The 26,174-nt window shown below is 40.8% G+C and overlaps 3 protein-coding genes across 3 annotated transcripts; 1 reads left to right on the forward strand and 2 right to left on the reverse strand.

Annotated features, from left to right (window-relative positions):
* Positions 1 to 445: 445 nt before the first annotated feature.
* Positions 446 to 21,753, forward strand: LOC131855566 (nuclear RNA export factor 2-like; the record flags this gene model as incomplete). Its single annotated transcript, XM_059206840.1, has 14 exons — positions 446 to 561; positions 2,701 to 2,932; positions 4,246 to 4,317; positions 4,760 to 4,855; positions 5,465 to 5,717; positions 8,505 to 8,628; positions 12,248 to 12,468; positions 13,109 to 13,245; positions 14,042 to 14,231; positions 14,552 to 14,715; positions 16,177 to 16,220; positions 16,253 to 16,397; positions 21,402 to 21,517; positions 21,600 to 21,753. Coding segments are annotated over 14 exons (2,004 nt in total), but the record flags the coding sequence as incomplete, so codon positions are not given.
* On the reverse strand, positions 17,714 to 20,829 carry LOC131855581 (nuclear valosin-containing protein-like). The gene has a single exon (XM_059206860.1). It carries the CDS (start codon positions 20,738 to 20,740, stop codon positions 18,137 to 18,139), a length of 2,604 nt encoding a protein of 867 aa, XP_059062843.1. The 5' UTR covers positions 20,741 to 20,829; the 3' UTR covers positions 17,714 to 18,136.
* Positions 21,754 to 21,759: 6 nt separating the features above from the next.
* On the reverse strand, positions 21,760 to 24,929 carry LOC131855583 (26S proteasome non-ATPase regulatory subunit 8-like). Its single transcript, XM_059206861.1, has 5 exons — positions 24,764 to 24,929; positions 24,406 to 24,581; positions 23,657 to 23,864; positions 22,779 to 22,949; positions 21,760 to 21,981 (listed from the first exon to the last, which is right to left on the reverse strand). The coding sequence occupies exons 1-5, from the start codon at positions 24,869 to 24,871 to the stop codon at positions 21,838 to 21,840; spliced, it is 807 nt and encodes a 268-aa protein (XP_059062844.1). The 5' UTR covers positions 24,872 to 24,929; the 3' UTR covers positions 21,760 to 21,837.
* Between the last annotated feature and the right edge of the window lie 1,245 nt (positions 24,930 to 26,174).

Below are 26,174 nucleotides of genomic sequence, written 5' to 3' on the forward strand. Positions count from 1 at the left end.
TAAATAGAATTAAACTTGGTACATTTGGCCGATAGTTATAGTTTTTGCTTTTGTTATAATAACAACCTTGAACAATTCATACAGCGTCGTCTAGCAAAGCCCCGAATTGAGTAGAGCTTATGCTACGAGTACTACACAACTACTAATTACTATACATCAATACATTTGTTTTTGTAAATACATACACACAGAAAAGAACCAAAGCAATCAAAACAGTCGTACTCAAATGTGTACATCATACGAGCTAATTTGAGAGACCAGCGAAGTCGTCATCGAGGCCGTGTAATTAATGTTTTGTTTGTTACTTGCTTAAAACGTCACATTATTATATGTTTTATATACTTAGTGTGTGCGTGCAGAGTGCGGCGCGGGAGTGGAGCGGGGCCGCAAGAGACCCAGCGCCTTCTCACGGCTCGGACCCCCCGGGGGTGGTGGGGGTGGAGGGGGAGCGGGAGGGGGCGCGGCAGGGGGCGCGGCAGGGGGCGGCCTCCCCGCGGACGCCCCCCACAAGCAGCCGCGGCTCACCATCAACCTGCTGTGCGACCACGAGGACTCCGTCAGGTGGGGTCGTGAGCGGGGCTCTCTTATTTCTATACATTAATATTTCATTTATATCTATCGGCCGGTAACGATATATGTATTATACGTTTTTCGTTAATTCCGTTAGTTATATGATTTATTTATATGCGATTTCAACGGGAGCGAGAGGTATACCAGCGAATTGTTTCTAGTACGTTCTAAACGACTGCAGTAAGTTCCATACTAGAATATGAATGTAAAGCTGCACCAGCAGACTCGCACCAGTAAGTCGCTAGGGACACAGGCCGCGTGCAGGCACACTGCCGCTCGAGAGAATATGACGTATTATTTACTAGCCACTCGCCCCGACTTGGTACGGGCGTACATGTATTGTATATATAAATCTTCCTCTTAAATCAATCTACTTAAAAAAACTTTTGCTTAGTTTTAAAGATTTCAGCATACATAGAGACAGACAATCAACTAGAGACGAGCAACTTTGTTTTATACTATATAATGATGTTTTATATTGCCTATTATTTTATATAGAAAAACATTGTATGTTACCATTGTTATTCTTCTTTTTTTACCTCCTATATACTTTAAATACATTTTGATATACAATTCTTTCTTCAAAACCGTCTTCCCATAATTACATTTATCAGTGTAATATGAATGTAGCCCCTTCAGTCAAAGAATGCTAAGAAATTCGTGTATCTATATTAGGGTTCATTCCCGGGAATTCTCGGTTCGAGAATTCCCGGGAAATTCATGGGTTTTGTTCCCGGGAAATCAAGCTCGAGAAAAGTCGAGAACTCGAGAAATCATGTACCTATATAGAAATTAAATTGCCCTTTGTTTTGTTGCGTGGCGGCGCAATAATTTAAGATATTAACGTTTTTGTTTTCTTTCGTGTTATTTTTTTATTTTGTAGAAACTATTTTTGTTTACATTGTTTTTTTTTTTATCTAAATAAGCAGCCAAAAATGGTGCTATTATTATAAATATAAGTCTGAATAATTAGGTCCTAAAAAATTTAAATTGGCGTTTTGTAAGGGAATATAAATAAAGTTTTTTTTTTTTCAAAATATATCAAAGTAAATAATATATAAAATATATTTATTTAATCAAAGTATGTACCATTTCTATTTATGCACTTTTGCCTTTTGTTTTTGCACTTTGGACTATCCCATCGGAGTGTAATTTTTTCCCTTGCAAGTAGTTATCCAAATTTCGAAAAAAAATGGTAATCTGTAGGTGCAAGGTCCGGAAAGAACGGTGGTTGTCTTAGACATTCCAATTGAAGCTCTTTTAATTTGGTAACTGTCTGTTGTGCAATATGTGGTTAAGCGTTCTTGGCGATTGACCAGCCTCGGTTGTTTAGCAGCTAGCTTTTCCATCATGGTTTCTCAATTGCTGACAATACACATTTGCCGTAATCGTCTGGCCAGATTTAAGAAAGCCGAAGTGAACAACACCGTAAATAGTCCACCAAACGTTTACAAGTAACATTTTTTGAGCCATATTTCGCTTGGGGCAGGATTTGGTTGGTTCGTCGAAATTTCCAAAACGAAAACGTTGGAACCAAAAATGCACGTGTTTTCTTTTGCGAGACCACTGCCATACACATCATTAATACTTCGAGCCGTTTAGCACCGGGTAGCTCTGGTGCCACAGCGGAACTCGTACTCGTAAATAACGCGATATTTTAAGTTTTTTCATTTTGTATGCTGTGAGTGACCCAAAGTGAATAGCTGTATAAATTTGGAAATGGAAATCCTAACCAAAGAGGAGATATTTGAGATCAAAGTGGCCAGTACGACAAATCGCCAATTTCATATGTAAGGATCTAATATTATTTCTCTATTTAAAAAAAAAATATTCATATGTAATATTAAGGTTTTTAAATATACTCAATAAAAGTTTAATTTGATACTTTTATTTGTGAGGAAAACCACTGAATTTTTTGACGTTATTGGATCCAAATAATATGAGAAAACGTACGTAAATGTAAATTTCACGACAACCCGAGAAGACCCGAGAAATTGACCTCGAGAATTCTCGAGACCCGAGAAATTGAAAAGCTCGAGAAATCATGAACCCTAATCTATATATATCTACATCCGAGTTAGTAGACTACGTCACGGCATGTGGTATTATATCAGAAATTGACTGTTACAGGGAGGTGGTGGCGGGTGCAGGAGAGCGTGGCGAACGTGGTGAGCGTGAGGAACGTGGCGAGCGTGAGGAAAGTGGTGAGCGTGGTGAGAGTGGCGAGCGTGAGGAGCTGCCGGTGCACGAGCGGCCCGAGCTGACGACCAGCACGGACGAGATGGTGGTGCGGAAGCTGGCGCTGTGGCCCTGGAAGAAGCCGATGCAGCTGCGGAAGACGGTCACCGCCAGGAGCTCCAAGGTCACCGCTCTGCACCATACCAACACTACGGCTTCTCGGAAATCGCTTCAACATCTCGTTTCCCATATTACTTTCTATGATATATCTCCCTGTGAGTTTATTGAATCCCACTTTTATTCAAAAGAGCAACACACGAGTTTCTCGCTCATTCTTCTTGTAACGAATCTGCGTTGCGAATGAGTGGTAGAATCAAACATATGACTATTCGAAAGTGCTTGTAATGAGTTTATTTGAATAAAGATTTCTTTAAAATCACTTTTCAAAGAAATCTTTAAAACGACACTAACGTCTTTTTCAATTCCGAATCGACGGTTGGTTTAACATATCATAAGAGTCTAATAGACCTACATGAGTGAAGATATTTTGATTTGATTTAACGTTCAAAACTTTTATGTATATCAGAAATAGCAGGCAGTCTACAATCTAGTAATTATGTGACCAGTTTTGGCGCAATATATAAAAATAAATCCGCAAATACGTAAATAATAATATTCAGAAAGAAATTTCGATTTAAGTTGACGAGAAAGGCATGAAAAAATAAAAATGGTTGAAAAACGCCTCATTTCAAAATAACGGTAAAAAATATGAAAAATGTTTTAAATAGAGATGTGTCAACTCGAGTTACTATCTCGAGTTAACTCGAGTTGCGGTGAATTCGAGTTAACTCGAGTTGATTTCTGCCAACTCGAGTTGGAAGTATTCAACTGGTAAATGAACGAATCGAGTGAAAGAGCGAGAGCATGATTCTGTCATCGAACTGATAATGACATGAAATTTTCCAATCATTTCGTATCATACAATTTTCACTCGTCACAATATTGATTTGAGATCGTTATCATTTTTTTTTTCGCATATTCGTCCGGTTATTTTATTATTAAAATGATTATGCGTTGTATAAGACCTTCCGCGGCTTTGAAGTGTCATTTCTACTCGCCCCTTAAAGTGCGGTGAAACTTTCAAGGCTTGATGCGGCCAAAAACATTAGAAGTGTTCGAAAAATTAAAAAAATAAACTATTTCGTTTCAACTCGAGTTACCTCAATTTCAACTCGAGTTATGTTTGTACATCTCTAGTATTAAATAAAAGTTGTAGAGAATAAAAATCTTATTTGCGGCCTTATTTTTTTACATGGCGCCAAACCTGGTCACATGATGTTAAATTTAATATTTTACTGGACTACACTGAATGACATATTAGTATTCAGTTACGATGTAATAGTTTTATACTGTACAATCAATTTCCTGCGTCTTAATTATTTGGTTTTTAATATTGTCTCAATGATATCTTAATCTTGTTATTGTTATTTTTGACAGTCGGTTATGATATTGGAACAAGAACAAATGGAGGAGTACTACGAGCGGGAAAACCTTTTCATTCAAGTCACTGTAAGTATTAAGAAGTGAACACTAAATAGCGACGTGTGACAACAGACTCCGTTTGAGTAATAATATTATCTCAATAAATTAATAATAAACAAATAAATAATGAAATGTATCAATTATAAAATAAATGAAGCCGATACAAACAGTCGTACTCTTGAATACAAATGTTTGTACCGTGCGAACCCGCTACCTTCAGAACTGAGGCATTGTACTAAACCATGAGGCCACAGCGGTCCTTATTGTGTGAAGAATCAAATAAACAATCGAGATTATAATTGTGGATTTAATTAAAAATAAAGAAGTATAAAGAAATCAGTTTAAAGGAACTAGCGTTGAAATGTAAGGATACGACAGAAACGGATACGTAACTTTCGCGTTTACAATGTTATAAAGATGTGTAGTAAGTTACATAGTGAATAGTGATTATGTATTGCTTTGTTTGCAGGTGCAGGGTTACCCTCCCACGTGGACCAAGGAAATGGTGCTCGACGGACTTCTGGACAATCTGGAGGGGAAGAGCTTTATACCGTGCTTTATAGAGGTGAGAGTTGCCGACGGTGTCGACGTAGTTGTATGCTGTTAGCAGTACCCCGCTGGTTCATTTGCTGTTTAATTTAAGTATTGTGTCCACATGTGACAGCTAAGTATATTTAAGAAGTATTGTAACACCACTACAATACTTCTTAAACACACTTAGTTGTCTGTTTTACTTTTTTCTTTGTCTGGTTCCTAAGCGTTAATTATAGCTCTAAATATCTCTTTTTTTTATTAAAATATTTTTTAGAGATCTCATGGCCTACATTACTATCCATACTGTATGTTTTATGAACTGTATGTATTATATATGCAGGGTCGCCATTCTCGTTAGGTAAATGATAGCCACGACATTTCCGTGTATAGGTACTGCTTGTTTACTGTCATAATCAATACTTATATACTTACTTGCCACATACGTTCTTACATAATAACTAATTCATTTCACCGGTGCGCGAATTGCCTTTGCAGCACTATCTGAAGGAGCGACTGATACACTGGAAACACGATTCAATGTTTTTTTACTGTACTGATATGATATATATTGAAATCATCCCGATCTGTTATCATAATGATATAATTGGTGGACATGAGTTGTGTGTGTCTGTGCGGTCAGTTCTCGGCGGCGGAGTGCAAGTTCCTGGTGGTGCGGTCCCTTGCGGCGCTGGTGGCTCTACACAAGCTGGCCTTCAGGGTACACGTGGACGGCGTACAGCTCGCCGTGTCCATCTCCGTGACCACACTCACGCTGTATCAGCTCGACTTCGTCCCCAAGATGATGCTGAGGAAGAGGCTCGCCCTCGGCTATCACGACGGCGACGACAACGGAGACGTCACCCTCAACCTCCAGGCGTTCACTCTGCAGCCCGGTGAGTGAGAACGCACCCTACAGTAATTATGTACAAATATTTTAGCAAAATTGACCTATCTCAAGCGTATATTCAAATCGAATTAGATGATACAAAAAAATACACGGTAATAAACACACATAGGGGGCTGTTTGTTTATGATAGATTTAGTTTATGGCCTTTCCTCTAGCCCGGGAATATTTCAACGTATTATGGCAAAACTATTCAAGGATATACCGGGTGTCGTAACTTTCCTGGACGATGTGTCGATAGCTACTCGAGAGGACTCAATAGAAAGTCACCTATTGCATTTACATTGCATAAAGTATTAAGTAGGTCAAAAAGGGCACGGATTAAAATTAAAAAAAGAAAAGTGCTCATTTTTTGTCAACAAAGTTAAATATTTGGTATATATAATTGATAAAGACGGTATACATGCAGATCCGGACGAGGTGACCCCTATATTAAATATGGCTATCCCGAGGGATATATCGGAATTGAGATCGTTTATAGGTATGGTTAATTTTTACAGCCGTTTCATTAAGAATTTAAGTATGGACTTACATCCACTTTATTATTTGTTAAAAAAAGATATTTTATGGGAGTGGGGTAAACGGCAACAGTACGCATTCGATGAAGTAAAACGCACTAGGACCGGAGGCCGCGCTCGTAGTGGCGGCGAGCTGCGGCCGCGGTGCTGGCGCTCACGCCAGCCGACCTCGACTACACTCAGCTCCAGAGATCAGAGAGAAGCCTTGGCCGTAGTGTTCGCTGCTAACAAATTTCATCAATATCTGTATGGTCGCCCGTTTAAATTGCGAATCACAAGCCATTAGTTACTATTTTTGGACTACAGCACGATATACCTAGCATGACTGCGAGCAGATTACAGCGATGGGCGCTCATACTGACCGCTTATGATTTTGATATTGAATATGTCCGTTCTAGTGAAAATGTGACTGATGCCTTGTCTAGAATGATAATGACCTACAAGGAAATCGGCTCAGGAGACGGGCAGGAGTGTCCAGAACAAACTTATCTACATTTCGCATCTGAGGCTCTGTTGCTTGATTATAATCGATTAAAAATTGAGACGGCAAGAGACTCGACACTGAGCAGAGTCTTAAGTTACTTAAAAGACGGCCGGCCGTCTGAGGTTGAAATAAAAGAATTGAAACCCTTTTTTAATAGACCTCACGAACTTTATGAGGAACTGGGTTGTATAATGTGGGGCCGCAGGGTTGTGATTCCAAAAGCGTGTACAGAAAGAGTTTTAAACGAACTGCATGATGCTCATATGGGCATAAATAAAAGTAAGCAGTTAGCTCGCAGCTATGTGCGGTGGCCCGGCGTGGACGAGGCCGTGGAGGTATGCCGCGCCTGCGAGCGTGGCTGATGCGCCAGAGCGGCATACGCCACGCTCTTGGCCGTGGCCAGAGTGACCTTGGACTCGTTTACATTTGGATTTTTTAGGCCCGCTAGAGGGAGCTACTTACCTTGTTACGGTCGATTCTTACTCTAAGTGGATAGAAATATCAAAAGTTTCCTCTACCTCAGCGAACTGTGTTATAGGCATATTAAGAACAATGTGGGCACGTTTTGGGATTCCAAAAAAAAAAAAATCGTTAGCGACAATGGGTCCCCTTACCATCCGGATTTTCGAGTGCGGAATTTAAGCGGGCGGCGGCGCGGACGCGGACGCGGCGACCTCACCCTCCGCTTCGGAGATGCCCAGGCGCAGGCCGCACCGTAACCCTACACCGACTCGCAGATATGGCATTGAATTCGATTAGTTATGTTTATGTCTGTTGAAGTAAATATTAAATATAAAGGTTATTTATAAGCATTACCTATAAATACATGATGTATCTTTTTGGTAAGTGTTATTATGTAAATTGTGTACTTAGATGTTATAGTATATAAGTCTAGTATGTAGTATTAGATATTGGTGGAGATGTAATATTGGTAATTGTGATTCCTTTTTGTAACTAAATATGTAGGTTTGTGTGACGCTCTCATTAAAATAAGATATCACTGGTTACGGACGTGTTTCATTTACTACACTATATACGGAAGTTTCAAAAATAATCCGTACATGCAGCGGTACTCATTTTTTATTTTATTTTAAAATGACACTCCATATTAATTGCGAAACTAAATTTCTGAACTAAGCTTCTCGATTGCTTTACACGGAACACCGCTGTCTTCATGGGTGGTATTGTTAACAATTTACCATGTTAGGTGGACCTGCACGCGGTCCTCCCTGGAAACCATTCATTCTTAATGAATTCGTCACGATGGGCTAACTGACTTAAATTTATATTCATTATATACTCATCCTCCACTGGTGCCCCATCCTTAGCGCAGGCGGGAGCATCATTCCATTATCATCTATATAATAAATATTTATTTGTTTAATGTTTTTTTAATTAATTATTAAAGTGCACCGCCTTACTATTTCTGATCAACAAGGCGCTTGATCGGTAGAGAATGAGGCATTAAGTCCGCCATGTATACATTTGTGTGTAAAAGAGTAAATAAATAAAAAACATGTGGCATTCGGGGACCGCCGCGGTAAAGGTATTGGTTTGAGTAGTCACGCTCACTACAATGTCCAGACATGTGGCGACGTGGTGGGCCGGGTCATTGGGCTCCCTAAAATATGGTCGAGCGCAGTGGTGGCTGGCTCGTCCGTCATACTCGTGAACGGGTGCTGCTTGTAGAGACTGGTCTGCTCTAATCACTATGATTTATTTCCTCTTATTAATGAATTAGTGCTAATCGGTAGTTTGTATTCACGTGCTGCAGACGTGAGCCACTTCATCTACTTCCCGCTGCGACGCCTCACCAACCAGGCCGAGCTGATGCAGGTCGCCGGACACGTGCGGTGGGAGCGACTCACGCACCTCGACATCTCGCACAACCGGATCACGTGAGTCCCACCACCACCACCACCACCACCACCACCACCCTACTCAGTTTTGCACTCCGTAGACTGATGTGAAATTAGTCTATAGGATTACATATTAGTGAAATTGCTAATTTAAAAAATGAAATAATATTGTAACTCTAGCAAAGATTAATATCAATTACCGATTCATTTCTAAGTAATATACAAAGTTACTCCAGTAGTAATGTGTGGATTTTTATTTAAATCGCATCATCACAGACTTCATAAACTGTAGCTATTAACAAGTATAAGATTGTTGTATTAAAATTTAATTATATTTTTTATCGGTATAACACAACTGTTCAATATTATAATTAGGATTGGACATGTGCCAAAGCTATGGAAAGTTTCAGAGATAGTCATGATTCCCAAGCCTGGCAAACCTCCACACCTTGTGTCTTCGTACAGACCAATAAGCTTACTTCCAACCTTATCGAAATTATTTGAGAAGATAATTTTACGAAGGTTAACACAGGTATTAAATAAAAAAGAAATTATCCTTCAACATCAGTTTGGATTCAGAGTTGGCCATTCAACAATTGAACAAGTCAATAGAGTTGTCAACAAAATGAGAGAAGCTCTAGAGAAGAAGCAATACTGCTCTGCTATTTTTCTTGACGTACAACAGGCATTTGACAAGGTTTGGCACCCGGGACTGCTATTCAAACTGAAGAAACACCTTCCACATAACTTTTACATACTTTTAAAATCTTATTTAAAGGACAGATTGTTTAGAGTCAAAATCAATGACACCTACTCTACCTTTCAAGATATAAAAGCCGGAGTACCGCAGGGTTCCACTTTGGGTCCCATTCTGTATCTTATGTACACTGCAGACATACCAAGATCGGATAATATATTATTTGCTACGTTTGCCGATGACACTGCCGCACTTTGCAACAATGAAAATCCGAACATTGCGTCCATGGTTTTGCAGTCACCTGAATAAGGTACATGAATGGATGGAAAAGTGGCGCATTAAAGTGAGCTCCAGCAAATCAGTACATGTCACCTTTACCCTGAGAAAAGACAACTGCCCACCGATTAAACTTGGAGATGACATTTTACCCCATCAAGACTCGGCAAAATATTTGGGCATACATCTTGATAGCAAGCAAACGTGGAAAACACACATCCAAAAAAAACGCGATGAAATGCACGGCTCAGAAACCTGAACTGGCTGACGGGCAGAGGATCATATGTAACCATGGAAAACAAGATACTCATTTATAAAACCATAATAAAGCCAATACGGTATCGAGTTATGGGGATCAGCAAAGAATTCCAACATAGAGATTTTGCAACGGTTTCAGAATAAAGCACTCAAAACCATAACTGCTGTACCTCTATTCATTAGAACAACAGAATTGCATGAGTACACAGGAATGAGAACAATCAGAGAAGAAATAGAGACTCCATGCATGGGATCTTATTCACCGATGAGATAGTTTCCTCACTGGAGGTATAGTTCTCTCCCGTCAACAGTCCCACAACCAATTTGTTAAAGGCTTGGTAAGCCGATTGCAGGTTAAAATGAAATAAAAAAAAATATATATAAAATGAATTACTTTAGTACGGTGTCGTCCTCGCTAATATTATAAATGTGAAAGTAACTTTGTCTGTCTGCTTGTCTCGTTTCTATGTTAAAATTACTGAACTGATTAAAATGAAATTTAGTATACAGATAGTTTAGATTCTAAGAAAGGACGGTGACTATTTCATAATGGTAATTAAAATTCGCGAGGAGTTGAAAGAGGAGATGAAAGTTTGTATAAAAATATAGTCGTTTTGAAAGTTGAGAGGTCGATGTTTACATTTTAAGCTGTCGATTAAGGGGGTCTTCCTATGTGACGGCCTGTTTTTTAGGGATATTTTAGGATTTTTTTTCTACGACCAGTAAATATTTAGAGCTTCAAGTTTTTTATCATTTATTAACACATATTTGGACAGTATAAATATAAAATTTCAGCTAAAAATATTCAGTCAAACTAGAGTTACAGCGCTCTGAACACCCCCGCCTCGAAAAAAAGAGCTCCCACTTCCTCCACGATTCCGGCTGATCGGCTTATCTGAAAAAAAAAAAAAAAAAAAAAAAAAAAAATTGTAGGCTTAAAAGCACGGAATGACCTATAATCAAATGAATATAAAAAAAATTGGATTTTTGATAGACATTTGAAATAAAAGTTGCAAATTAGGCGTTTTTTTTTTTGTTTTTTGCTATAAAAAAATCGAAGTTTTGAAAATTTTCGATTGATAATAGTTCATTCCATGCGTTTACATATATTGAGTGTGCCCTGTAAATTTCAAGTAATTCGGTCCAGCCGTTTCTGAGATACAATGGAGGAAAGTTTGAAAAACACAGTTTTGAGAAATACAAATAATACAAATACAAAATCTTTATTTTGCCTGAAAAGTGGTTTACAAGATTTTAAAAATTATAATTTATGTATCCTTTTAAAAACTGCAAAATTAAAAGTTTATCGTTAAAAACTATTAAAATATCAACTTACTCTCAATCGGCGATGCCTGGTCCATAGAGTATTCCTTCCTCTTCCTCGTGAAACTCTTTTAAAGCAGATTGTTCAGCTCTTGAGTCAATCCTGGCTTGTTTAACGACATCACTTACGCGCCGCTCAGAGCGTAAGATTCGCTTTTCATCCCGTTTCTCAACATACGCTTGGGCTTCACGACCAACAGGGCATCCCATAATCGACATAACTTTTAAAATACCTTGAAAACCTTCATTAAAGATAATAACTGCTAAGTAGCTAGCAATTTCAACAACTTTGGGACCAGAATGAAGATGTTTAGGAGCGAAAGTCCAAATCAAAGAATTCAAAGATTCGTTATTGTTTTGTGTCTCTGCTCCTAAACAACGAATTAATAATTCGTCTTTCGATAAATCTTCGAAAACCGGTTTGATAGCTTCTTGGACTTGCGGAATTAGAGGTGGTTTATCGTGATGAAATTGGTCCAGTTCATTATTAGCTTCAGCCTTACGCCATTTACACCAACTGTCTTCGCCTTCTGGACAAAATTCATACGACCAGGATGAACATTTCCACTCGTACTTCCTTTCCGTCCACTCATTATGAAAAAAAATAATTTGTAGCTGTTGCTCTCTTCGAAGTTCAACCAAGACTAAAATAACTTCGGTAAAATATTATAACAATAGAAATTTCTGTTTAAGTCTGTAGAAACGTGTCTAAACTTGTATAAACAAATATATTAATAAAAGGGAGGCCAGGTATAAAGCCGACGGTACACAATAGGCCCGGTCTCTAACTGCCAACTCACCGCTCCGAACCGCTCTTTCTTTTACCTGCTGTATCTTTAAAACGACTTCGAATTTTCTAAAATCGCTTTACTACCGTATTCTAGACATGTTAAGGGAGCAATTTATGAAAAAAAAAAATCGATTTTTTCAACCCATCACATAGGAAGACTCCCTTAAATATAAATAGAGAGAAAGGGTCACATGGGGTCGACAATAGAGACGAATCGAGAAGAAATTCAACCGTTTCGTTTAAAGTCAGTCTATACACATTTTACTTCGATATAAGAGTCTACGGGTAAACATTAAAGGCGGTCGCTGTCGCAGGAGCCTGGAGGGGCTGGAGCTGCCCCGCGCCGCCCCGCGGCTCCGCTCGCTGGACGCCGCGCACAACGCGCTCCCCTCCCTCGCCGCCCTCACCCCCGCGCGCGGCCTGCCCCTCCGCGCGCTGCGCCTCCACGGGAACCCCCTCTGTGCGGCCTGCACCGACCCCCGCCGCTACCTGCGCCTCGTGCGGACGCTGTTCTCAGAGCTGGCCCTCCTCGTGAGTACCGCACCCACCCCCGCCGCTACCTGCGCCTCGTGCGGACGCTGTTCTCAGAGCTGGCCCTCCTCGTGAGTACCGCACCCACCCCCGCCGCTACCTGCGCCTCGTGCGGACGCTGTTCTCAGAGCTGGCCCTCCTCGTGAGTACCGCACCCACCCCCGCCGCTACCTGCGCCTCGTGCGGACGCTGTTCTCAGAGCTGGCCCTCCTCGTGAGTACCGCACCCACCCCCGCCGCTACCTGCGCCTCGTGCGGACGCTGTTCTCAGAGCTGGCCCTCCTCGTGAGTACCGCACCCACCCCCGCCGCTACCTGCGCCTCGTGCGGACGCTGTTCTCAGAGCTGGCCCTCCTCGTGAGTACCGCACCCACCCCCGCCGCTACCTGCGCCTCGTGCGGACGCTGTTCTCAGAGCTGGCCCTCCTCGTGAGTACCGCACCCACCCCCGCCGCTACCTGCGCCTCGTGCGGACGCTGTTCTCAGAGCTGGCCCTCCTCGTGAGTACCGCACCGACCCCCGCCGCTACCTGCGCCTCGTGCGGACGCTGTTCTCCGAGCTGGCCCTCCTCGTGAGTACCGCACCGACCCCCGCCGCTACCTGCGCCTCGTGCGGACGCTGTTCTCCGAGCTGGCCCTCCTCGTGAGTACCGCACCCACCCCCGCCGCTACCTGCGCCTCGTGCGGACGCTGTTCTCCGAGCTGGCCCTCCTCGTGAGTACCGCACCCACCCCCGCCGCTACCTGCGCCTCGTGCGGACGCTGTTCTCCGAGCTGGCCCTCCTCGTGAGTACCGCACCCACCCCCGCCGCTACCTGCGCCTCGTGCGGACGCGGTTCTCCGAGCTGGCCCTCCTCGTGAGTGCCGCTCTCGAATGTCCGACACCGTAGTGATGAAATTGACGACGTCGACTCGACGTAGAAAATATTGACGAATTTTAACACGACGACCGTCGGAAACGATCGCGAGGAGCCCGACCGCGACGGCCCGAACCGAAGTTCCCACCCCTAGCGGCACCCTCAGACTGAAGTCGTATCCGTCGGACGGGAAATACGTACATAATTTTTTTTTCTTAAATACATACATATGTATATTATACATAGAAAACACCGATACAAACGACGTTAATCGCCGACCCCTACATCGGACTGTGTCGCAGTCGTGTCCGTCGTCCCGGTCCGGGCCGTGCGTCCGACTTTCGCGCTTTCAATTCCAGCACGATACGCGAGTAGATTTCGCTGGTCTGAGGTGCACACTCTGTATATTTATTATACATCTATAAAGAAATCATATTTAAATTTTCTGTAAATAATCCGACACGACAAGAAATATAAATAAGAACAAATAATTAAATAAGACGACACCTAATCGCAAACTGAACACAACTTTATACTCAAATACCTATTTGACGAAATATACTATTGTTTTATAAATTATGTTACTTGTAAAACATGTATATTGATATCACTTTATATTATATATTTTATTTTACATATTTAACTTTACAAAGTTTCCGCGTTCCTCTCATCTAGAACATCAACCCTCGGCCCGAACTCTCTAAACAAACTTTATTTCCCACCAGGACGATGTTCCCATAACGCTGAAAGGCGACCTGCCTCCGTCCGTAAAGAACTACTGCCCCGAGGAGGCGCATCCGCTGGTGGAGAAGTTCCTGGAGGTGTACTTCCCGCTGCTGGAGGCTCGCCGCCTTTCCATCAAACGCCTCTATGACAAGAACACGTTGGTCACTGTCACATACAAACATAAATACTGTAAGTATGAATATATGTACGTACCCACGCACACACACGTACACAGTTCGTAGAATACGTGCTCGCTGATAACTCTCATGCATCATTCCAGAGAACTGAGATGTTACGCCTCTATATCCTGTAATTATAACTCATCACCCTACAGCCAAAAAAATTTACAAAAGCAAATTGTTTGACGATCGAAACGGAAGACGCCGAGGCGCGTCACTCACGCAGTGTTTACTATGTCTATTTGAGTAATGTGTACAACAATTTAAAACCAGCCCTGCCAGTATTTGAGGTGACGAAATGCGAGTAACGAGAACGCATCGACTTCCCAGTGTACAGATACTTCCGCAAGATGGCGCCCCGCGACCGCAGCTCTGACGACGACGACGACAAAGACACCATACAGGGAGCAGCAGCAGCAGCACGCGCCCTCAGCTGCTGGCCCCAACTCAGACACGACCCCCACTCGTGCAGCGTGGACGTCCTCCACCACACGGTGAGTGCGGCCCCACCCCACACACGACCCCCACTCGTGCAGCGTGGACGTCCTCCACCACACGGTGAGTGCGACCCCACCCCACACACGACCCCCACTCGTGCAGCGTGGACGTCCTCCACCACACGGTGAGTGCGGCCCCACCCCACACACGACCCCCACTCGTGCAGCGTGGACGTCCTCCACCACACGGTGAGTGCGACCCCACCCCACACACGACCCCCACTCGTGCAGCGTGGACGTCCTCCACCACACGGTGAGTGCGGCCCCACCCCACACACGACCCCCACTCGTGCAGCGTGGACGTCCTCCACCACACGGTGAGTGCGGCCCCACCCCACACACGACCCCCACTCGTGCAGCGTGGACGTCCTCCACCACACGGTGAGTGCGACCCCACCCCACACACGACCCCCACTCGTGCAGCGTGGACGTCCTCCACCACGCGGTGAGTGCGGCCCCACCCCACACACGACCCCCACTCGTGCAGCGTGGACGTCCTCCACCACACGGTGAGTGCGGCCCCACCCCACACACGACCCCCACTCGTGCAGCGTGGACGTCCTCCACCACACGGTGAGTGCGACCCCACCCCACACACGACCCCCACTCGTGCAGCGTGGACGTCCTCCACCACGCGGTGAGTGCGGCCCCACCCCACACACGACCCCCACTCGTGCAGCGTGGACGTCCTCCACCACACGGTGAGTGCGGCCCCACCCCACACACGACCCCCACTCGTGCAGCGTGGACGTCCTCCACCACACGGTGAGTGCGGCCCCACCCCACACACGACCCCCACTCGTGCAGCGTGGACGTCCTCCACCACACGGTGAGTGCGACCCCACCCCACACACGACCCCCACTCGTGCAGCGTGGACGTCCTCCACCACGCGGTGAGTGCGGCCCCACCCCACACACGACCCCCACTCGTGCAGCGTGGACGTCCTCCACCACACGGTGAGTGCGGCCCAAACCCACACACGACCCCCACTCGTGCAGCGTGGACGTCCTCCACCACACGGTGAGTGCGGCCCCACCCCACACACGACCCCCACTCGTGCAGCGTGGACGTCCTCCACCACACGGTGAGTGCGACCCCACCCCACACACGACCCCCACTCGTGCAGCGTGGACGTCCTCCACCACGCGGTGAGTGCGGCCCCACCCCACACACGACCCCCACTCGTGCAGCGTGGACGTCCTCCACCACGCGGTGAGTGCGGCCCCACCCCACACACGACCCCCACTCGTGCAGCGTGGACGTCCTCCACCACGCGGTGAGTGCGGCCCCACCCCACACACGACCCCCACGCGTGCAGCGTGGACGTCCTCCACCACGCGGTGAGTGCGGCCCCACCCCACACTCCTCCACTCCTTCGGATACGATACCTATATCGATTATATAAATTGTTATTGGGTGGCTATTTATCACTAAGAAGTAATTTTCGTTTGCATTAGGACTCAACGACCATATTAAACATTGTGGGCGTCGCCAACTGGCAGTATGGGACGTCGGAGAGTCACCCTGTCGGAGGAGGAACACCCTCACCAAGGTGTCGTTCGCCAAAACGATAGTACTGCGACATGCGGCCGGAGGCGAGTACCGCATCGCCGGAGAACTGGCAGTATGGGACGAGCCCGCACCACAGCTCGCAGCCACCGCCTTCACCCTCACCAAGGTACATACCATACCATACTTGTACGCTCTATCATACACGAATCGAATTTCATGCAAAAAAGAATGTGCCTATAAATGTAAACGAGGAGAACGAGAAAAACTACTTTATTTTTCGGATTAAATGCGCCTTCACCCTAGGTCAGGGCCTCCTTTATCTCACAACAAGTTCCGGGCCCCTCGCAGCCACCGAAATCCTAACAAGGTCAGTTCCGGGCCCACAGGCCTTCACCCTATATATAAATATATTATTAGCCACCGCCTTCACCCTCACCAAGGTACATGTATATACTACTACACCTAAATAATTTAGAAAAAAACTACTTTATTTTTGATGTGTCCTTTATCTAAGAAATCCTAACGCCCACAGGCTATATATAAATATAATTATGATGTGATATATTATAGTATAAAGAAAATAAAACCTATTTATATTATTTGTTCGGCACCTTCGGTGTACATGTCCAACTCGGTCTTTACCGAATTGTTTCTCGGCATTGACAGGTTTTGAAATTTCTGAACTAGTCACCAAACATTGGAAAAATATGTGTAATGTTTGTAGTTATGATAATTAAAAGTTGACAGAATCATTTTGTACACTTAATATATTCAATGGAATATTCGAGAACAGTATATAAATTTATAAAAGGAAAAAAAAACAATGTCGAGGTTCTACGCTTCACGTTAAATTTTAAAAAAGTGTATAATTACATTTTAATATACATTAAGATTATTTGCAACCAAATATAAATGGCGGAACATCTTCTATTTGCCGACTATATATTTATTAAGAATAGCATATTTATTATGTTCTATTAATGGATTAGTTCAAGTAGTCTCCATTTACCTCGAAGTGGACAAGTGTGGTATATATTGTAATAGATAAAGTAATGCCTGCTAGAACATAATATTTATTTTATCGAATGCAATCATTATTTTTTTATTTAATTATAATGAAAACACCTGTCCGGCCTGTTCACTACCCTATCTCACCCTTTAACCGACACACTGCATACAATAGCAAGTTGTTTGGAGGCTCACAACCTTGTACAAAGTCTGTCCTTAACTTTATCATTTATACACCAATTATATTGATTCTTTCATGAATCATGATGAATCAGCCAATATGAAAGAATCATCATAATTGGCGCAGAAATGACAAAGTTATCAAATGACCTACACATAATTTGGTTTGTATGTAAGTCCTTTGAAAGGTTTGAGACCCACCTACGTTTTGAAGTTGGTTGAAAATAATATTTCCAAACACAACGATTGTAAACTATTTATTTATATATATAATATTATAGTAGTAGAATATTAATAATACAAAAATAGTAATAGTAGGTGCCGGCTGCAACAGGCTACAGAGAAAACAACACAATAAGTAAAATATTTTTATTTCTCATTCAAATTCAATGTGCAAAAAATGTGCAGTAATTATAAATGGCCTTAGGAGCATACATATGTTATCCCATTATAATTGTTCCTACATTGCATGTCACATTATGTTCCTGGGATATCAGAGTACAGTTTAATTTAATACCTCATAGTACTGGACTGTGACCGGAACAGTTCACAGTACTCAAGGACCAGCTAAAAAATAATATCTATTAATCTAGCAATTTCTCTGATCGTCTGTTTGAGAGTACAACTTGGCACTATAGAATACACACACTTACAATATTAAGGGACATGATATTACAGAAACAAATACTAACATAGAAACCAAAGCTCAAATGATTCTCAAACAGTGTCCATGGATTCCTCGTTTGTAGGCTCGGTCTCCATTTCCATGTCTTTGTCGTCCGCCCCGGACGCGTACTTTAATCTCAGTTTTTCATAATGCAATTGTTCTTTTGATGAAACTGAAGGTTTGCACTTAGTCAGAGCCGTTCTAAAATCTTCAAATGAAACAAAAATATCTTCATTTATGGTTCCGTTTGAAATGTGAATCGTTAATGAATTAGTGGCTGCGGACTTCACCAAACCCGCCAGGTCAGCTCCTGTATAGCCCGCAGTCAGCTCTGCAATAACTTGCAGATCAACTTCTGGCCCCAGTTGAGGCTGTGTGCCATTTTTTGTAAGTTTTTTAAGTATATCAAATCTGTCTTCCCTCTCTGGCATTCCAACATACATAACACGGTCTAAACGGCCAGGTCTCAGTACAGCTGGATCTATAATATCTGGCCTATTGGATGCAGCCAACACGAATACCCCTTCCCGACTTTCAATGCCGTCCATTTCAGTGAGCAATTGATTGACAACTCTGGCTGCTCCATTGTGATCTTGTGAGGTTCGCCTAGGACACAGAGCATCAAACTCATCAAAGAATATAACGCATGGGGCCGAATTACGCGCGCGTCTGAAACATGTTCGCACGGCTCTTTCACTTTCACCAACATACATATTGAGCAATTCCGGGCCTTTAACTGAAATGAAATTCACACCTGCTTCGTTTGCGACTGCTTTTGCTAGCAATGTTTTACCACAACCTGGTGGGCCACAAAGTAAAACCCCACTTGATGCGGACAAACCAAGTTTTTTAAGTTGCTCTGGATACTTTACAGGTGCTAACACAGCTAATTGTAAATCTTTGCGAACTTGATTTAATGATCCTACATCGTCCCATGTAACATCGGGTACAGTTACAATACCTTCTTTCACAGCACATGGTTTAATTGTTTTGAGAGCTTTTAGGAAGTCTTCTTGTCTGATTGCGAGTCCCTTCAATTCTTCTTGAGTGTATGGCATGGTGTCTTCCAAAAGGCCAAGTACTTCATCTACAGGATCTAATACAACAGTTTTTACATTATTTTTTATTTCTATATGATTAGTGTCCACAACAACAGAATTTTCAATAGGTGCCTCTTGGGCTGGAGATTCTCTGTTTTGTTCTGGTTGCGGAACTGATCCCTCTGGTTGTTGATCAGAGGTGTCACTCTCAGGAGCTGTTTCTTCAGGTACTTTTTCTCCATTAGTTACAGCAGGAGGTGCATCATTTTTCAATTTTCCAGAATTTTCTTGTTTTAAAGATTCCGCACGCATTTCAGCAAAAATTCTTTTAACGGCATAAGTGCTTGCCTTATTAACAAGAGCTTGTAAATCTGCACCAACAAAACCTGGTGTTATTTGAGCAACAGCATTCAGGTCAACATCTTCACTTAGAGATATATTTTTACATAAGATTGAGAGGATTTCTTTTCTAGATTTTAATGACGGAATACCTAAGGTGAGTTCTTGTTCAAGGCGTCCTGCTCGTCTTAAAGCAGGATCTAAGGCATCTGGATTATTTGTTGCTGCGAGAATAAGGACTGAAGCACTACTGTCATTTAAACCATCTAAACTAGCCAATAGCTGGGCGACCATCCGTTTCTCCATGTCTTTCTGAGCATGCACTCTGTTGCCACAGACTGCATCTATTTCATCTATGAATAAAACACACGGTGCAACTGACACTGCTCTTTCAAATAGTTCTCTGATCCTTTCCTCTGACTCTCCAGACATACCACCAACTAACTCTGTGCCCGAAACAGCAATAAGTGGTAACTGCAGCTTACCCGCAATAGCATGTGCCAACAGTGTTTTACCTGTGCCGGGCGGGCCGTGCAGCAGTGCACCTCGAGGTGCCTTAATACCTAACTGACTGTACACTTCAGGATGTTTCATATGCAGTATCAGATCACATATTTGGGTTATAATTTCTGATATGCCACCGATGTCTTCAAAACTAACCTTTACATTTTTTGGTGGAGTATCATATTTTTTCTTTGTACTTGCATGTTTATTACTCTCCAGCTTTCGTCTTTTGTCAGCTATGTGTACTCCTAGCTGCATTTTAGGATTCTCCATTGGTGTGCTGCTTGTATTCCGCGTCGGTATATGTGGGGTTATAGTAATCTGATCATTGATTTTCGGTAATTTGGGTGCGGCAGAACCATCTTCATCACTGCTAAGGATGTCTATCGGCTCCCCCGACTTGTCAGTGGCTCGGCGAGACGCAGCAGGCCGTTTCTTGTCTTGTAATTTGTACATAGCGAGCAATCGGTCGTTTAGGGCGGTGTTGTTTTCATCTAGTAACTCCAAATCGGATTCTTCCTCTGAACCATCAGAAGTAGAGGCCCCGTCGAGGCCGTAGCTCTGTAGTACGACTTTATAGGCGCCCTCGACCATCTGGCAGAATGCAGTATCACTCCGATTATTATATTCGCGATAGCGCTCTTTGAGAGAACGCGCCATTTGGCTCACATCGACGAACGTTTTGTCCACATTCTCAGCCAAGTAGTTTTTAACACGAGATACTATCACTGGATCGTTCAACGTCTTCTGCCGCGTTTGATGTTTCTTCATTTTAACTTGTACGACGTAATAATTATATTTATGTTGATTTTCTAATAAATCGGAAATAGCAATATAGCAATGCAGTGTTTTTGACAGCGGCGTCGGTAAATCAATGAAATGTTTCCAGTACCAAAAATAAATATTGTCTTTGTTTCCATTCTATGAATGGAATCGCATAAAACTTTTTAAAAATATATATTTTTAGATTATAACAGTAACTTACTGTTTTTGTAATATTCGTATGTTCCTTATATTAAATATTTTATAATAGAAACGTAAGAATATAACACTATAATCATCGTGATCATTTTCCTAGTACTGTTTCATAGACTAATTAATAAAAAATTGAGCTACATACGTTTTGACAAAGTAAAGAAAACTTAATCAATATGCACGAAAATTATAACACTATTTACATTTAAAAGCATCTACATTACATAATATAATTATAAGTATTAATTACTACTCTTTTTTTTATTACGCTACGACCGTACCCATAATATGCAAATGCTACTCTGTAACAGAGCCGGTACAACACTAGGACGTGAATACTCATTATTCCCGCGAGAATTTAATATGCTTCGCGCAAATGGTCTGTTGTTACATTCACCACTACGACACTAATAAAGAAATCAATGAGACTCTTATTAATTTTGATTTTCTTTTTCAGATTCCATCCAATGCATTAAGTCTTAAATTGGATGAGGCCCCAGACGATTATCTTAAAGAAAAATTGATGGAAATATTTATTAATTTGACCGAGTTAGACAAGAAAGCAAGTGAAAGGTAGTTTTTTTAGTACATCCATTGTCTTACGGTATATCCTAATGTGTTTTTTTAAATATTATTCATTGCTATCTTTTTTCAGATGCTTAGAAATAAAAAGTTGGAACTTGCAGACTGCCTTAGAACATTTTATACAATTATTAAAACTGGATGATCTCTCATCTTTGTACAATTGATTGTAATTAGTACCTACATTAATTATGTACCGCAACAGTAATGTAATAAAACAACTTTATGCAAAATAATTTTATACTGTTTTTTTTTATTTATTTATTTAATAATATGGACAAAGGGTATGAAGTTAAAAATATTTATGTAATCTAAACAATCATCTCCAAATGCTTCGCATACTCGATCGTTTGTTCCGCAAGTTCGGAAGACGGCAACACTCCAGCTGCAGCGGCGCAGCTCTCTTCGGCGGCATTGAAATGATAACAATTATCTGGACCTAAAACCCAATTGCGCTGAAACAGAAACCATATCATTGATTAGTACACAAAGTATTTTAACAGTAATATTATTGTGTATAGGTGCACCCTGATTTTACATTAGGATATTGCAATACTATTTTTGCAGATTAATATGAAATTAATTACGAAAATGTACATCCTACCTACCTAGTAATCTTTTTAGTTTTTGTTGATAAGCTTAATTTCTTTTGTTGATTCGGATGGAGTATGAATGCAGTAAGTTAATCATATAAAAACATTGCTAATAATAAATTTTATTGAACAATAAAATCCAATGTATTTCGATTATGTAAGGAACTGTGAATAACTGTGAACCATAATGTACAATTACAAACCTAGTTACTTTTCTGTTAAAATCAACAAGTGTTAAATAATGTAGTCTCAGATAAATACAATTAAAAAAGCATTTATTTATGTAGGACATTTTAGTTGCTTATGAACATCAAATTTTTACATTATAATTTTTATTTCTTCCCTCGGTATGGGATTATTTCATCCAGTTCGGTATATAGATCCGATTGAGAAGAACTAGCAAGAAACTCAATTGAATTACTTTTTATATAGTCTATGTCTAACATTAAATGAAAATCCAGTGCATGAACAACTATTGCCATGCACACTCGTCATTCAAGTAATTGTTTAGTAAGGAATAGGCTTTGCTTAGATATAGACAATATATTGAGTTTATTGTTTAATGAGACTATATTAGTAGGGTCTCTGATTGTATAAAAACAGTAGCCCTAATAATAACTATATTTTTTTTATAAATTAATAAATAGAAAGATACTTACTCTCTTCCCATAGTCAAGCACAGCTTGCTGTGACGGTAAATTCAGTCTCCTGGCAGCTTCGGCACAAGGGATACTTAAATATGCCTTCTCAATACATGCAGCGATCTCTCCCCTCACAGTCTCCAGTAATGTGTCCATGAATAGTGTGTAACTCTCAGCTGGTACATTACCCTGAATATTAAAACAGCATAAGTAACAATCATACATTATGTTTTTAAATAAATAATTTAGAAGAGAAGATGCTAGTCACAAATGTGTCAAAATGGCATAAGTAACACCATGGTAATGTTCTAGACAGGATTATAATGGTAGTAAATGGAGAATGTGTTTGCCAAAGGGAATATGGAAACCAAAGCTATATTATTTATACCCATTAAACATAGATGCATTGTATTCTGCACAAATGTTAAGTTCACCTGCTTTGACTTCCACAATACAGACATAATGTGGGGTTGTGGTCGTAGATAAAATATTATAAGTTATGTTTTTAAAATAAAAGTGATTCATTGTACAGCAGTAGACAGGTGAATATGAACATATTCACAAAGCTGCACATATAGGGTTTAATTGTGAGTTATTTTTTTTTTTACACAGAATATATCAAACAGGTGAAATGGCAGATTACACTACAGCTGCAAGCACTGCAGCAGTGAGGGAACCTCCATGAATGTATTAATATTATTATTTTATTCGAATCTAAATGAGCAACAGGGGCTGTATGTCACAAAATTATAACGTTACTGTGAACAAATCATGTGCAAACAAATAGAACATGGTATCGTTATTACTTTGTACAAAGACTGGCTAGTATCTGATAAATGACAATGTCTGATCGGCAAAAAAAAAAAAAACATGTGAGTAACACAAATGACATGTACCTTTGCTAAAAAGATCTTATTGTAACTACCCTCCATAAGGTACTGCTCCAATGCAAGTGGATGCCTCACATACGGGTCGGCTCTGATCACATCCACTGACAGACGCTCCAATTCAGTGTGGAACTCGGCTACTCTGTTCTGTGACAGAAGGAACAGCAGGTTCAAACCTAACAGTTGATACATGAAGGCCGATTCTGGGAGGTGATCTCTGAAATTAAAAATGGTATGCATTTTATTGTACCTGTGACTTAAATTAACACCTAAACAAGAACAACCAAGCGCCATACCCTGGCATCAACATACACGAACATCAATTATATTGACAACTAGCTGTACACCCGACTGTCACTGTGGAATTTAACTTTATGTTTCTAAAATAAAAGTAGTCTAAGTTACTCCTTATTACATCAGCTACCTGCCAATAAAAGTCCTGTCATAATAGGTCCAGCCATTTCAGAGATTAGGCGGAACAAAGAGACAGACAGACAAAAATTGTAAAAATGTGAATTTGGTGTAAGTACCATATTTATATTCATATGCATACATGTGCATGTAGTATAAAACGATTATTTCAAAATTACAAACAGACACTCCAATTTTATTTTATATGTATAGATGATTTGCCACTTTGCCATTAATTCTAATCTAACTAACGCCAATATATAAGATTTACAAAAGTGATAGAAAATTGAAGCTAGATCTGTACATTATAATAAAAAATCAAAAGAAAATGATACAATTCAACTTACTTGTAATCAAAATAATAGCATTTTAACTGTGACATGTAACGCTCGAAAGCTTTCACGTCTTTCGCAGCCACGGCCCATTGAGCACCTATTTCTAGAACATCTCTCGCCAAAATTAATTCCTTTTGATTAGCAGCAGTGTTATTACTGGGGAGAAACGTCAACTGCGTAAGGGCGACCTGGGAAACGGAACAATAACTTGTTAGAGAAACAATACCCATGTAGATAATTATGCTCATAAGAAACAGTATGAGAGTTATCAGCAATTAACGATGAATGGAAGTAATTACTAAAAAATAATCTAATGAAACAGACGCTTAGAAATTTTGTCCAGTCATCGTAACAGTACAGTTGTACGTACCTTGATTTTATTTAACAACTCTGCACATTTGTCAAGTTTGCGAGGTTTCTTTCCCCATTCCGTTTTCAAATTTTGATACAGAGATGCTACGTCTTTTACCGAAGCCATTTTATTGTTTTATATTTTGTTAATAAAATCTTGTAGGAAAATTGTAACAATGATATATATTTTTTTTTTAAACCGTGATTGGCACAGATACAATTTGATCAGTATTAATCACAGAAACAGTAACGCGAACACAGACTAAATAGAGAAAGTGTCAGGGTTGCCAACCTTAAAAAGTTTTAAGTTGACAATAGTCGTACAGCAACATTTCTATTTTTGTAAATAATTAGACAATAAATTAATAGATAGATTAATTACTAATAATAATAGATAGATAAATTACTAGAAATTTTAAAAATATGTTTACTTATTTATTTAAATATTTGTGTACACATTATTTAGAAAACAATTAACATTCCTTTGAGTTGTAAAATGTACTGTAAATTTATTAAAAAAAGTGCCCATATACTACGATGGTGGGAGACAAGTATACGTCATCTGATGGTAAAAAGTTACCATCATGTAAATTTGGAAAACATGCATCTTAAGCTGTAACGACTGCATAATGAAAATTGGTAAAATCATACCACTTTTGAAATTTGGAAATAGGAGTGACCCAAGAAATGATAGACCCATATCGATACTCCCTGGCATTTTTTTTTTTTTTCTTTTTCTTAAACATTTTCATTCCTTCTACTGATGTTATCAGTGGTGCTAGACGAATTAGATAAATTAGGGTTCGCGAGGCCTCCTTTTCAAGTCAAGAACGTTAAATTACATAAGCCGAATTATACTTAAACTAATGTATGAGTAAACGAAATTTATTGCTAATGACAAACTCATGATGACAATTATTAAAATAGACGAACTTTTACGCTTTTGGAAATACTAAACTTTTTCAGCATTATGTAATAGCTAACACTAGTCGCTATTTCAGCTTCAATTGATACAACTGATAACGCAGATATTCTCTCTTGACTCATCGTGCCTCTCAAGTAGGTCATAATCAATTATAACTTTCGGAAGCTTCTCTCAGCAGAAATTGTACTGACGGGAACTGTGACCATGATTCTAATTGTTATATAAACATTTGGATATATTTAAATCCTGTAAAGTTCTATTCACACTTTTTACTCTCTCAACTGTATGAAAATAAGTAACAAAATTTTAAATAATTAAAAACTTTGTGAGACTTTGTGAACGTTGGCGACGCGCGACGCCTAACGCCGCCACTGGATGTTATATGTCTGAAGTTAAATACAGCTGATAACTTCTTACCACTGTCTGTTAGATTAGTAGAAATAAGATTCGAAAGTATCCGCGATCTCTGTATCGGAATTTCCCAAGTCGTTATGAATATTTTTGT

This window comes from Achroia grisella, unplaced genomic scaffold (genome assembly GCF_030625045.1).
Source record: "Achroia grisella isolate CSIRO2021 unplaced genomic scaffold, CSIRO_AGI_Agris_v1 utg146, whole genome shotgun sequence".
NCBI classification, from domain to species: domain Eukaryota; kingdom Metazoa; phylum Arthropoda; class Insecta; order Lepidoptera; family Pyralidae; genus Achroia; species Achroia grisella.